Below are 15,771 nucleotides of genomic sequence, written 5' to 3' on the forward strand. Positions count from 1 at the left end.
AAGTGCTATGTCTTCCTACTTTAGTTTCCAGATCCCCTCTCCCTCCCCACACTGGTCATTTAACCCCCTAGTGCCCAGAATACAAGTGGTTCAATAAACACTAAAAGAAGCAATAGATTGAGTGAGCCCATGGCTGGGCTAGACATAGCCTGGAGGACAGGATGAGGCAAATGGCCCCAGACAGGAAGGCAGTGAGGCAGACAGACAGACGGATGGACGGCAGGGCCTTTGGAGGGAATCCTCTCATCACAGTCATCAACTGAAGACTTGAGTCTACATTGGTGCTCTTGATTTATGAAAGTTCCCTTTAAACTCTGTCAGCCTGAAGGCAGAACCTGAGGGAAGAGCTGGTGAAACCCTTGCAGAACAACCATGTTTTCTGAGCTGTGATCCAGGTCAGGTGAAAGATTTCTCTGAAATGACTGTTGTGGCCAGTCTGTCTGAACCACGGTGCCCAATCCAGTGTAAATCTGTGGTTTTGTTTATAATATGTTCAAGTAATGGGATTAATTATGCCATGATATTTTCTATCTCTGAATGTGGAGGATAAAATTATCCTTAGGATTTAAGGATATACCAGTGACTAGGGATTGTCATCAAGGTTGGCCAAGGGAAAAGCTCGGGGCAACCACAGCGGTAAGGATGGACTGACTCATCCTGCAGGAAGTAAGGGAGTCGAACTTCCAAATCAGAGGCCACAACCATCAGGCACCGCGTCAACACATAGGCTGACACTGTGCCCAACCCAAGCTGAAGGGACCTCCCTAGTGCCTTTTGAGAGCTTCATACGCCACCAAGGGAATATACAATATCTGTGGTACCTGGTCTGTATCTAGTAACTGGCTCTCTGAGAAGTAGGTACTAAGTCGTTGCCTTTTGTGGAAAAAAGAAAACTCAGCTGTACAAGGTAAGAAGTCTGCATCACACATGTCACCAGGGAGACAGAGTTTAACCCCACCCCACTGTCTGCAACTTAGGGATGAACTCAGAGCCTAGACCAGCAGTTCTCAACCTGGGGAGTCAAGCAACCCTTTGACTTGCTAAGATATTTACATTATAATAGTAGCAAAATTACAAGTTATTAAGTAGCGATGAAAATAACTTTATGGTGGGGGGGGGGGTGTCACCACAATATGAGGAACTGTATTAAAGGGTTGCAGCGTTAGGAAGGTCGAGGACAACTGGTCTACTGCTGTCTTACGCCACTCAAGTGAGGATGCTGTGCTAGATGAGTCTTATCTGCAGCAAATAGGTCAGGCACTATTTTAAAGAGACAAAACAGGAGTCACTGCGATGGTCTATAGGCAAATTTTCTTAACTTTAAGAAAAATCACGTAATTCTCCTATAGCCCTTCATCACTCCTAGAGACTGCTGGGATTGACAGTTCAGCAATGTACTAAGTGGCCTTCCTAGACTTCTAAAAACCTTCTATGAGCTTTCTTCTGCACATTAAGAACCATGAAAAGACAGGATGGAGCTGCTCCCTTTAGCTTCAAATCCAGCGGTACACTTTACTACTTGTTATTACAGCTTCATTCATCCTGTGGGTTTGGGATGAGTCTAAATTGCCCTGATTCTCTGTCATTGAAAGGCTGAGGTTTGCTGCTGTCTGGTTGTTTATCCAAATCCCAGCCCCCTGATTGAGGGAGTGATTGTGGTCCACCAAGGACACAGTATGAAGAGGAAGTCATTTCCTCCAAGAGCCTTGTTTGTGTTTTTGACAACTGTTTCAGTTTATAATCCATTTCCATTCCCATACCCAGCCCTCCAAAAGTAAACAGACGACAGCCACGGTGATGTGGGGGTGTGGGTGGAAGAGGAGAGAGGAAAGAGATTTCCCCAGAGCAAGAGGATGTTTTTAGCAAACAAAATTTAATTTGAAATAAACTCAAGGCCCCAATCCAGATGGAGCATAGACATTAAGATCTGCCAAGTTTATAAGCATAAACACGGCCTCCGGAAACCCCATCTGATCACACTACGTGGTCACACACTAGTGGATATTCTTATATCAGATTCCAATAGCACTGGTGGCTAACGACAAACTTCTTCATGTGAAGAGGCACACATCTTTACCCACCTTCCGCATCTGTCTACACAGCAGGGAAGGTGCTCTCTCCTGGATTCTAAGTCTTTGTGGACCAACAGACTCTCTTTTTCTCAACTTATGACACTGAAAACTCTTCCTGGACATTTTTGGGTTTTCATTTTTGTTTTTTTGGTTTTTTTTTTTTTGTTGTTGTTGTTTTTTAAGAATACAATTTCAACAAGAAAATACATTTTTCAAAACTCGAACTAAGTTTAGAAAATAAGCCAACTTTTAGAGTTTCTCTTCCTTCCAACACTGTTCCCAAGAGTTAGAAAAGTCCCCTCTCTACAATAATTCATTGTAATTCCTTTTTAAAAAAAAAAAAATTCAGACAGGGTGTCTTTGTGTGAACTTGGCTGTCCTCGAATTAGTTCTGTAGACCAGACTAGCCTCAAATTCAGAGATCCACCCGCCTCCCAAAGTGCTGAGATTGAAGGTGTGTGCTTCATTGTAATTTTGACTCAGTAAAACAGCAGCTCATAGAAATATCCCTTTTATATATGCCTGCTTATGAAACTACATATAACCCAAACTACCAGTAGCACATGGTCCACTCATTCCATTGCAGGCATTTTGGCTATGTTAAGTGTCACCTATATAAAAAGCCTCTCAAGGGTGCTGGAGAGATGGCTCAGAGTTAAGAGCACTAGCAGCTCTTCCAGGGGATCCAGGTTCAATGTCCAGCACCTGCACGGAGGCTCACAACCATTGTTAACTCCAATTCCAGGTGACCTCATTGATGCCTTCTTGTGGAGAGCTTTTGCGGCCACTTGGCAGGAATCTGACATTGGCCAAGGACAAGGAAATGGACTTCAAGCAGGAATCGGACATTGGGCCCAAGACAAGGAAGTAAGCTCAGGCAGGAATCGAACTTTAGGGTGGAACCAAGACGTAGGCTTCAGGCATGAAACTGGCTTTGGGCTAGGACAGGGAAGTAGGCTCAGCTATCTCGGACATCCTGATAAGCCCTGAGAAAGAGCGATCACGGGAGTGGTCAGGACTTTGTTTATTGCCTTGCTTGTTCCTCAACCTAGAACTGACCTTGTAACTTGCATGTAATTAAAATGGGATAAAAGTAGATTGGGAAAAAAATAAACCTGCCTCATCCTCAGAACTGGCTGGGTCAGGCTACAGTGTTGTCTAATTGTCTTTTTTCTTTTCAATCCTCACTCCTGCACTGGTGAACCTGTCAACTGGCTGAGAGGGCTTGGTCACTCTCTGCCCATCACAGGCACCAGGCATCAAATGGCACACGAACGAGCAGACGTGGAGAAAAATGTCTGTACAAAATAAAACTTTAAGCCTTCTGAAATTTGCTTAATTACATATTTTACTGTCAACAGATGACAAAGGGAAAATCCCATTGACTGAGGTTATTGAATTTTATTATATAAAAGTAAAATGCCAACTTGTAAAGGCCAAGGTATGATTCTTAGGGATGCTCAAATCATTCTTTCTTATCACACACAAGGCACTAACCACACAGGTCTTAAGGACTGGACTGCAAAGCACAAGTCATTTACTGAAATATTACATAGCAGTTGCTGCACTTTGCTTTAGGAAGTCCCATGTTTTGATAGAATGAGTTGCTTTTCTTTTTCCAAGTTTTAAGTGAGCATATATCAATTATGTAGAGCAGACTTCATTTTGAAAGTCTGTGCACAATCTCCCAAAAATTAGAAATTATCTGAGGGGAAAAACATTTGCTTCTAAGCCTTAATAATATGAATGGACATTTTCCTAAATCCCACCTTTTTTTGTTTTGGTTTGGTTTTTTTTTTTTTTTTTTGGTTTTTCTGAGACAGGGTTTCTCTGTGTAGCCCTGGCTGTCCTGGAACTCACTTTGTAGACCAGGCTGGCCTTGAACTCAGAAATCCGTCTGCCTCTGCCTCCCAAGTGCAGGGATTAAAGGCATGCACCACCACCGCCCGGCAAATCCCTTATTTTTAAAACTATGTTTCAAAGGAGATTCATGTCAAGGGTTGCAGGTCTATAGGCTTTAATCATTGTAAACACTGGTCAGCTAGATTACATAGGAGTTTAATATTTACATATATAAATGTACAATTTGTTATTTAATACATAATATATATAATATATTGTAGTCTTGTAATGAATATATACTACTTAAAAGATAAAAATTTTCATTTTTGAATGAGTTGAAAACCATGCTTCATCGAACTCAGAATTGAAAAATAGATCTGATCATTCAATCTGTAGCAATATACTTGTTTTAAATTGTAGACACAGAAAGTATCCATTTTAGGGAATTCACCTGCAAGATACATGTCCCACAACATAAAAGTGCGCATTTGCCATGTCATTCATTGCTGTATCTTAGTGATCACGCTGGGAACAACCTACACATAGACTGGAGGCTCTCAGTAGTCTTCACACACGAAGGCATCCATTGCAAAGGGAAAAGGCTGGTGTACAGAGCAGAGTCTGTAGCCACCAGCTCATCCTTGTGAGCACTGTGGCTCAGTACACACAAATCAACACCATGCGTTTCTGCCAAATACTGACAAATGTCACCAGCTCTATAGGACTCTGCGCCCGCCCTCTTCCAGCCTCCTTGGGCACTAGCACACATATGTGTATATACAAGGGGAGGAGGGCAGAAGAATAAATAAAATTAAATGAAATGTCTTCTAATGTCTATAGAAATGAATAAGACAGATTGTAATGAAAATGTATAGTATGACTCTAAAGGTTAAGGAAAAATAGAAAATTTTATTTTATAACTTTTTTTTTTGACAGGAAATGTCCCCATTTTGTCAAATGGCTTTATACATCCATTCATTCAAATAATGGTTTCAAACGTGGGCAGATACGTCTTTAGTTGCAAAATCTGAGAGACGGGCTGTGCTTTCTCCTGATAAAAGTCAAGGCCAGTGAGGAGCTCCACATCTCGGACCCGGGCGGCGTGTGCTTGGAACCTCTCTTCAACCCAAAGGTCCTCGGTCTTGTTTTCCTGAGAAATGAAACGCAAAACCATTTTCCCCGTGGTGTATCTTTCCACTGGCATAGAGACATTTTACTACTGTCCGGTTTGTGATTTTTTTTTTATTTCCTTGGCTCTTCATTTGATACAACTAAATTTTGTTTAATCAAGCAAAAGTCCTAGAAGAAATACTCTTCACTATAAACTCCTACCCACTGTGCTGTCACCCCAGCCCCCCTACCTCCCCCCCACCCATATTGGGATTGTGTGTGTACGACACACCATTCACGGTGAACTCAGGTCATCACACTTGTCTGGAAAGCGCATATCAATGGAGCTATCTCCCCAGCCCCTAGACGCAATATTTCAAAAGAAGTATCATTTAGGTAGTTATCTTTTTGTTCCTAGGTACAGATCTAATATTACTAACTTGATTAAGTCAGGATGAATCTCAACGGTTTTTAAACTGTTACTACATGTCAGTATACGGTATATAGTGCTGGTTTGTATTTTCAAACTTTAATTACCCTAGTGAGTATCAACCACACACACATATTCATAGATAAATACTTGTTTACATATGCAGATGCGCGTTTAATATTAATTCTATAGACCATACATCTATAGAACTCTACCCACAAAGAACAGAACTATATGTTTTAGATAGAACAGCTTTTATGACAGCTCAGATGAGATATGAATAATCGTTTTCTGGCCCCAGGTTCTCCAGGAATACTCACAGAACAGCTTTCTATGTTGGTGGGCCGGTGAGGGACGATGAAGGGCAGGACATCCAGCCACCCAGGGCAGCTGTCGGGTGTGTGGGTTTGGTCTTTACAACTTGTCAGCACCACAAAGTAGTGTGTTGGGATAGGGACATCAGTGCCAGCTACATATCTGAAAACATAATTGACATAATTTGACCCCATTACAAATGTCTTTTTGTTTTATAGCTTGGCATTAAGGAAATGGCAAGGTGAAGGACTAGGAGGAAAGTACAGATTGTGTGGAAAGTATAGCTTTATCATCTATGACTTCCATGTCAATGAGCTCTAGTCACAATCTATAGTACGGTCATTCTAACATTACAGCAAACCATTAGGACACAAAGAAAGCCCATGGAATTCTGCCCTGTGTTTCCCAAGTCCCTTGGCTTCATACTTCAGTGGGGTGTCTTCTAATGGAGTCAGTGCTAAGAACAAAGGATCCCGTCTCTTATGGCTGTGTACTTCTGCTGCACAGGTAGATCATCTGCTCCCCTAAGACCCCCATTTAACCAACTTTAATATGGAAGTATCCACGGGGTCCACCTAGGAGTAGACCCAGACAACTGATGGTGTGCTGGTTGTCTTTCTACTAACAAACACGAATGCACACATTAAAAGTTTTGAGCGCCGAGCGGTGGTGGCGCACGCCTTTAATCCTAGCACTTGGGAAGCAGTGTTCCAGGACAGCCAGGGCTATACAGAGAAACCCTGTCTGGAAAAAAAAAAGTTTTGAGAGAAGATAAAGGTATCTGTGGACCCTACTACTGGAAACCTGTGAGCTCCTATAGGCAGCAACATATGGATTCAGACTGTCTGCATCTCCATTCTGGCTTTGCCAATTGGGGAAAAACCTATCAAACAAGCTACTTAACCTCTCTTAGCCCTGGTTTCCTCTTTTCTGACTCGGAGCTAATAATGGAACCAGACATCAAGTTGTTTTGTAGATTAACAAAGCCTACGTAAATGCTTAGAAAACTGCCTAGCATGTAAGAAAGAGTTCTCAAAATATTAGTTAAAATTAGCAGGTGATGAGACCACGACGTAGAACCTACTATACAATCAAACAAAAGCCAGGTGTGATGGGTGGCACCACCATCCTATCCAGCACCGGGGATACAGAAGTAAGAGGAACGGGATTTCAAATATATCCTCGGCACCATAGTAAGTTCAAGGCCAGCCTGTGCTACCTTTGACCTTGCCTCAAAGTCAAAGAACGGTGACAGGAAAGAGCTGGAGAAGCCTGGGGCTGACTGTACACCTCGTGTGAGGTGGCTGTACACCTCGTGTAAGGTTTACTTTATCAAGAGGTCTCAGTAGAAACTGGGGCTTTCCCTACTCTAGGCTGGGATCCTGCAGCTGTTCTGTTTTTATCCTTTTGACATTTGATAATAAAAGAAGCAATGGGACTCCTCTCTGGAAAAGCCTAGTACTGAAAGACACTAAAGTGGAAAAGTGCTTAGTAGCAGCCTGCTGTAATGGGTTTAGTATTAAGGTGTACAGTTTGTTTGGCTGGTTTTCTACTGAAGTCTACTTGCATCCTCTATTGAAACTATTTTGTGGATTGTCCACTGTATCTGTGATATGTACTAAGGTAAGCTTAGTCTGTACTTGGTTTTTTCTGGTAATAGTTGGTTTGATTCTATATTTATTGATGGCTCAGACTCTACATTTCCTCCAGAAAAATCTCATATTGTCTTTGTTTACATTTTATAAATTTTCCAATAAAATTTTTTTGTTAAACTTTACCTGGAAACCATTAGTTTAAGTTCTGGCCATATAAATCTTTTCAGCTAAACATTTAGGTAGTTTAAATTGAAAACTGGCATCATAGCAACTGAATATAAACATGCTATGCATATACTATATGATAGTGAGATTGCACAGTATCTAGTTCAAGTTGAGATTTTCCTTTATGATAATCTATTGCTAAATCAAAAATTAAATTACTTACTGTGTGATTTCATCCGGAGCATCAAAATGGCCATCATAATTATAATCAAAGATGGGTCCACTAACCACATTCAGTCCATTTCTTTCTATAGCATATTTTATAAGAAGAACCTCATGGAAGTAGTCCCACATTTCTAAAAGTGAAAAAATGAGATATGTGAAAATATCTGATTTTACTGAATGTGCAAATATTTTCTATTGTTGGTGCATTTAAATAGCACCACATTCCACTCCAGTAATTGCCCATGGTGATTGGATAATTCTACAAGATAGTTATGCAACTAAAATAAGCAGCCATGTTGATGAGAACTTTTTATCATTTTATTAGAGCAAATATGTCTCCAAATTCCTTCAACAGTGATTATTAATAATCTTCAGACCACAGGTACTATCTTACTAATTATCATTCTGGAAACAGACATTTACATTTTTTTCACTTATGGTGAATGTTAATAAAATTTCGCTCTATCAATAGCTCTTAACAGGTAAGGATTAAGAAAAAACTTAAGCCAGGTGTGGTGGCGCACGCCTTTAATCCCAGCACTTGGGAGGCAGAGGCAGGAGGATTTCTGAGTTCGAGGCCAACCTAGTCTACAAAGTGAGTTCCAGGACAACCAGGACTATACAGAGAAACCCTGTCTCGAAAAACCAAAAAAAAAAAAAAAAAAAAAAGAAAAAGAAAAAACTTAAAACAATTATCAAATTCTAGCAACAAGTCAAAATTGTAGTTAGTCACAAAGAAATAACACCCACAGTGTTTGTGCCCCTATTTAAAATAACAGAATAAAATGACTCAGTGCGAATAACAAATTGCAATTCTAAAGTGTAGGTTTAGTTTGGCCAGCCAAGGAATCGCTTTTTTAATTTAGCATTAATACATATACACCACCAAGCCTGTAACCCCAGCTATTCTGGGGGATTAGAAGAAAGGATAACAAGTTCAAGGCCTGACTGGACTACAAAGTTTGTTCAAGGTCAGCCTGGTCAACTTATCCAGACCCTATTGCAAAATAAAGAATAGCAACAGACTGAGCATACAGGGCCAAGTACATGGGTTAGGGCACAGTGCTTGTTCAGCATAGGTGAGCCACTCCCTTAATGCCCAGTGTGGGACAGGGGAAGGTAGATACTTACTTTTGAATTCTTTATACATTGGGACCAAATTACTTGTAATTAAGGCATCATATCGACTCTCATTAGTTCCTTTGATTGCTGTAAAACAAATGTGTTTTAGTAAGAATAGGATTTCAGTGACTCGTTCTTTGCTTTCATTGTCTCTTTCTACTGTATGTCTCTAAATCATGAGTCTCTTAAAACAAAACAAACCAGCCAGAGTCACATACCAGTTGTAAACCATTCCCAGAAACTGATGTTGAAATTCCCACGAATACGTGAAAATTACATTCCCAGATGAACAGAGCGGGGTGGGGAGACTTTAGTTTTAGAAAAAATCACGCTGATTTTTATATGACCCCAGGAGACATCCTCACTTTAAAAAAAAAAAAAAAAAACAGCATGAAATTCATTTATTTTGGCTGGTTAATTTACAGTTCAAAGCTGTTGGACACACAACCAAGTGGACAGGCCAGCTTTTGTCCTTTGCACGAAGCAGCTGCCTTCTCTGTGAGGACCTCAGCTTCGGCGGTGTGCCAGAGATAATGTTTTCTTAGATGCTTGTGTCTCTTTCCAAATACCCTTCAGTTGTAAAATTAAACTTAAACCTGCTGAACTCTCTCCACAGCTGGGCCTGATTACAGCTAATCTGTGGTTCCCGCAGAAAAATTTATTAGCCTTTAAGGAAGCCGTTGTGCCACCTCTGGGCAGCCTCTTAGGAGACCGAAGCAGGTCATTTGGGTGGGAAATATATGTTTAACGCACACGCCACATCCGCGGACTGAGGGCTTCCTAGCCGCTCCCGAAGAGTTTCACTAACCAGGATAGAGGAAGCCATGGGTGATATTCTTGTCTGCTAAATAGAAGGAACATTTTTGGCTCTCAGAAGGAGCAACCCTGACATCAGCCCGCAGACAGTCTGGAACTGTGGGAGGAAGAGATGATGTGTCTCCCTGTTGAAAGAGAGAAAAGGGGAAAACTTACACCCACAGTTGCGGCTCACCCATTGCCTTATTTGGTTTATGACTTCCTCGACTGTTTTTCATTTACCCTCTTCCTATTTTCTTAGTGAATCAGGTCGACAGCAGCAGCGGGAGTGGATGTATTCAGCTATGTTTGCTGGGGGTGTGGGGGCGGCGGTGGAGAGGAGGGGGTTGGGAGGACACATCAAATATACCTTGGGAAAGAACATTTGCAGACTACAACCTGAACCGAGAGCCAGGGAATAATAGAAACTACTGCGGAAAAACAAAGTCTTTGGGGGGGGGGGGGGAATTGAACTTTTCTGTAGGGATATGTTATGCATGCAAATAAGAAGTGGGTGGGTGGGAAATGTTGGGGCTAGAGGAATGGCTCAGAAGTAACACCACTAGCTGCCCCTGGGTTCAGTTCCCAGCACCCAAATGGCAGCTCACAACTCTGTGTAACTCCACGTTCAGGGAATTTGACACTCTTGTCTGGGCACCAAACAGACACATGCTGCATATATGTGTGTGTGTGTGTGTGTGTGTGTGTGTGTGTGTGTTTGTGTGTATGCAGGCAAAAACCTCATATACTTAAAACAAAAATAAATCTTGTTTTAAATTGGGAAACAAAATATAAACAAATTATATGTAGATAAGAATTTGCTACATTGGGGTTGGAGAGATGGCTGGAGAGAAAGCAGTTAAGAGCACTGACTGCTCTTCCAGAGGACCTGAGTTCAATTCCCAGCAATCATATGGTGGCCCACAACCACCTGTATGGGATCTGATGCCCTCTTCTCGTGTGTCTGAAGGCAGTGACAGTGTACTCACATATATAAAAAATAGATCTTAAAAAAAAAAAGAATTAGCTACATTATTTTTAAACTGGGTAAAAAATTCTAATCAGCTTACAATTAACTCAAAGAGCTATAGTTACCTAAATGTAATATAACATAATGTATTTTATATAGCATATATAAGAAATACAACATATAGCATAGTATATATACATACATATATGTGTGTGTGTATATATATATATATATATATATATATATATATATATATGTGTGTGTGTGTGTGTGTGTGTGTGTGTGTGTGTGTGTGTATACGTGTGTATGTGTGTTTGTATATATATATATACATATATAGGTATACACACACATATACATACATATATATGTATATATATATATGTATATGTATATATATGTGTGTGTGTATGTATGTATGTATTTGAGACAGGGTCTCATGTGTACCAGGTTGGCATTGAGTTTGCTGTACAGCCAAAGATGACTTTGAACTCTTCATCCCCAGACCTCCACCTTCTAAGGAATTACAGGTGTGTTCCACCAAGTCTTGTTTATATGGTAGTGGACAGAGAACCCAGAGCTTTGCACCCACTGGGCAAGCACTCTGCCAACCGAATTATATCCTCAGCCCACAAACATCTTTATTTTTGAAGTTGCAATTTCTTTTTAAATTACATTTAAAGACTAATACTGAACGCCATCCACAGAATTATCCTGCAAACATGATTGGTGGTGGTGGCTGATCCCAGCTTCCACATGAATATAGTGTAGTGTGCGGTCACCACATCGGATGAACAGATACAAACAAGTAAGACATATGCTCTTTCCTTGCATTATTTCACAGGCTTTGATGGACTTATTCTGCAAATCTTGCAATAATTTATTTAACAAGAAAAAATATGCTTAATTTGTTGTTTCTTATTCACTGCACTGTGTCTCCAGTGGATGTTAGCTACATTGTCTGGATGGCATGTGCGAGGTCAGCTCACAACAGAGAAGGCAGTGCACACTGCATTGTTCTCAGGTGGAAGAGCAATGCCAACCATCAAGAACACTGAGAGTTGGAGATGGGGCAGCCCAGGGAAGGCAGACACTGAAATTCTCCAGTCAAGCACATTTCCCAGGAGCTCAGTCCATTTCTCGTCATGACTAAATATATGCTTTTATCATTGCTTTCTTCTAAGGCTCATGAAGAAGCATTAGTGATGAAAACGCATAAGAAAATACAATACATATTCAGAGGTTAAGAAACAGGATGGTGCTTCCTTAGAAGGCAAACAACTGAAAGCTAGACCTACCACACATGACTCTGCTCCAGGTCTGAGCACACCTGCTCTCTAGGTGTTTACCTGGAGCACTCCTGGCCTACGCATCACTGACATAGGTAAACACCACGTTGAATGCAGTATGATTCACCACAGAGGCACAGATAAAGGAACATGATCCATGCGCACGCACAATGGAGCTTATTTAGCCACGAAGAAGAATAAAATTATGTTGTTGCAAGAAATGTAGATGCAACAAGAAAACATCGCCATACACTTTCTGCTAGCTGAAAAAAAAATCAAGTTTGTTTTTCATATATCAAACTTGAACTAACCAAGAGACACGCACTAAGACTGGAAACAACAGGATATGGCCTGCTTTCTGAAGGTGGGATGAGGCAAGAGACAGCCCAGCTGTGTGTGGAAGGATGCAGAGTTCAGTCGTGTCCTCCAACCCTGACCTCTGGGAAGAGAGGTCCTCCTGTCCCATACCATCTCAGCCCCGTCCCACCCCCAAGCACACCTGCAACCCGCACCATCTTTCCAGATCCCCTGGCATTTCTGAACCCAAAGAGAAGCCGACTAAAACAATAAAATGCAGTCAGAGAATCTAAGAAAATACATGCTTCCTGCCTCTCAAACTTCTTCAAGGAAAGGGGAAATGAGCAGAAATAACAAAGAGATGCTTTCTTCCCATTCTGGGGTGGGAATTGACCAACCGGTAAAGACAGCTACATTAAAGTGACAGATACCCCTTAACTGTGGGGTCACACAAAAGCTATAGCTGTGTCTTATGGTGCAGTCAACAAATGCACACCCCTTGAGTATTCGTCTGACTGCATAATTTTTTTCCTATGGAAAAATGACTTTAGTAGTTCACAAAAAAAAAAAAAAAAATGTCTGGAACATGTATTGCCCCTGGTTATTTAAAGACTTTCAGACATGATTAGGTCATAATTTACAGGAACCAAGAGGGTTTTTTTAACAATACCCACTCCAGGGTAGGAAGTTGGTTCAGCAGTGGGTACTGGAAGCAGGTTGGAGGCCCTAAGCTCTGATCCCCAGAAGCTACACAGAGCCCAGTGCTGCAGTGCAATGCACAGTGCCATCCCAGGGCTCCTGCAGCTGGGGTGGAGCCTGCAGAGGCTCTGAGAGCTTGAGATGCCCCGCTAGTGTGGCTTACTAGGCCATGGACAACAGTGACACTGTCTAAATAAGGCAGAAGGTGATGACCAAAACCCAAGGACATCCTTTGACCTCCACGTGTACATCCACACACATATATATGAACGTGCATACACACACACACACATAACACACATACACTCACACAGATTTTAAAAGTTCTTAATGGTGTAGAAGATGTGTGTGTATGTATATAGATATATGTATGTATGTATGTATGTATGTATGTATATGTATACATATATATATATGTATGCTATGTTTTATATATTATATATATACATCACATATATACATACATACATAGTGCTTATATCAAATTATAGGTATTGTTCAATATTATCTAATTCTTTGACTTTATGCTAAATTAAATCATGAAGCATCTCCTTTAAATAGCCACTGCAATTTTTGCTTTATTTTTGATTTTCCATCTAATTAGGCAAGTAACCCAGCTCTTTCTACTGAGCAGGACCAGGAGCAGCGCCCAAATCAAACCTGACCAGATTTAACGCTTGTTGCAGGAGGGCCATGCCTTCAGGTCACAATTCCTCCCCAGAAGGCTCCTGAGAGGACAACAGAAATTACAAACACCCACCAAAACCTCAGAGAAACAAGAGCTCCGTAAAACTTAAAGACCAACCAATTGCACCGGTGCGCCAAAGAGCTTATTTAAAGCCTGATTCCTCAGACAGAGAGCTGATCTCCAGTGTTTTATGTGAATCTCCAAACATCCTTCTATGTAATTTTCTCAAACCACAACACACGCATGGAGTAATCTCTGAATTAGAAAGCAGAAAATTGCTAGAATCCTACCCTGTCATGCAGACAGGGAAATGCACAAGCACCTCTCTGGGCCTGGAGATGGAATGGGGTCTTCCGCTAACAAGGAAGTTAGCTTTAGAATAATAAAAAACTGTACTGACAGCCTAGCCTGCAACCAGGGACAGTCTCTCTGCCCTTGGCATCGTCCCGCTCATGTGAATTCAGGAATGCTAGGCTGCAAGGGGAAGCATCAAAAATATAAACATCCCTGTTAACTCCATGCAAGCCCTGCTGACCCGGACTTTTCATAGTCAGGAACTGGATGAAGAGCCTGACCTGGAACGTACAGACCCCCTCAAAGCAAACACAAAAGTAGAGATTAAGGACTCTTGAAGAAAAACACATACACCCGAATAGTGTGCCTATTAAGAGAGCATTCTGTCAGCAATGGTTGCGATTAAATCATGGCTGACTGTGAAGAAAGCTTTAATTAGGACTAGAAAAATGTGCTTATTTTTCTGCAAATTGCCTCAACTGAACCAAGAAGAGTGGATAAACTAGTCCAGCCAGTTACTTTCTGTCTTTAAAGGAGACAGTGCCCTCAGCTCAGACAGTAAGAGCTAGGGTTTGTCATGATTTTTCCTTTCTAATGCTTCCTGGTTATTTATTTATCCTTCTGGTTGGTGATATAGCTTTGTCCTTAAAATGCTGAGACTAATTCACCCGATCCATATCATTTAGTTGGCAGTATTCAGGCCGTGCTATTATTGTCTTGCAGTCTCAAATAAAACTCTGCCTTCCCCAAAGGGGTTCATGGATGGATAGGGGTAGGCTTTGCTTCCATCTACAGTTCCTTAACTGCTAGTGAGACTGAATTACTTGAGTCGTTTTTCCTGTTCGTCTGCTAAGACGTTTGTCATTCTAGTGTTTATGTATAGAGGTTGATTATCTTAGATCCTAATCACTATTTGTGATATCTATAATTTGTTTCAATGTGCAATGCAAATGTACTAGTAATCTATGATGGCCCTTTCAACACACATTAGCATTAATGTAGTCTAATTAAGTTCTTTTGTAATTTTGTTAGCATTGTTCCAAAAACCCCCAAGGTCATAAAACTGTAAGTGAGAAATATGGACTTGCCATTCATATTTAGGATATGTCAAGCAGCAGGTTAGCTTTGTGTACATTGTGAGTCAGGGATCTAGTCTTTTCTTCATGATGGGGACTAACCCTTCTGGCGCCAATTGGGCAATTGGGGGTTTGCCAGATAGTGAACAGGGAAGGAGATTTACACCGCAGATCCTCAACTTCAGGCCAGAGAGACCTGTGACATGACACATAGGTTCACACCACATTCTAGAGCACCAGATCATTCAAGGAAGGGTTAGATCATATTCATACTGTGCCTTTCACAGCTCACGGCAGACACCAACATGCTCATTAAATAATCAGAGGCAAGAGCCTTGTAAGTCACCCTCACCTTCAAGGTCCACCTGCCTTACAGCCAGGAAGATGGATGGGTGGATCACTCACCTTTTGCTTCCTGCTTGACTTACATCCCAAATATGAGCCGCAAATCCATATTTTTATGACCTTCTGGCTTTTTTGGAACAACACTAACAAAATTGCAAAAGAACTTAATTGGACGGTATTAATGTTAATGCGTACTTGTTTGAACCATCTTTTTCTCCCTCCTTGGCACTTAGGCCTAAATTGTTATTTCCAACTTCTCCAGGCACAACACACTGCCTTCCTTCTCTCTTCCCACCTATAAAGGCCTTTCTATCATATCTGTAGCATTTCCTCAAAAGTGGCAGAAGTCCACCCTCACTTTGGGAAGCCTTCAGCAAAACAGAATTCAACCCTTGCGGTGCCCAGCATCAGAATGTTTCCGGTGCTCGCTGCTCGCTGGGCT

General features: G+C 41.3%; 1 protein-coding gene across 1 annotated transcript in view; it reads right to left on the reverse strand.

Moving 5' to 3' along the window:
• Positions 1-4,805: 4,805 nt before the first annotated feature.
• The window catches only part of Enpp3 (ectonucleotide pyrophosphatase/phosphodiesterase 3), a 62,382-nt gene continuing 51,416 nt past the window's right edge, over positions 4,806-15,771 (reverse strand). Inside the window, exons 21-25 of the mRNA NM_134005.2 lie at positions 9,685-9,817; positions 8,886-8,963; positions 7,753-7,885; positions 5,775-5,931; positions 4,806-5,064 (exon numbers count right to left, since the gene is read on the reverse strand). Coding sequence (NP_598766.2) covers positions 4,894-5,064; positions 5,775-5,931; positions 7,753-7,885; positions 8,886-8,963; positions 9,685-9,817 — 672 coding nt within the window. The 3' untranslated portion in view covers positions 4,806-4,893. The remainder of the gene's footprint in view (positions 5,065-5,774; positions 5,932-7,752; positions 7,886-8,885; positions 8,964-9,684; positions 9,818-15,771) is intronic.

This window comes from Mus musculus, chromosome 10, assembly GCF_000001635.26.
Source record: "Mus musculus strain C57BL/6J chromosome 10, GRCm38.p6 C57BL/6J".
NCBI lineage: Eukaryota > Metazoa > Chordata > Mammalia > Rodentia > Muridae > Mus > Mus musculus.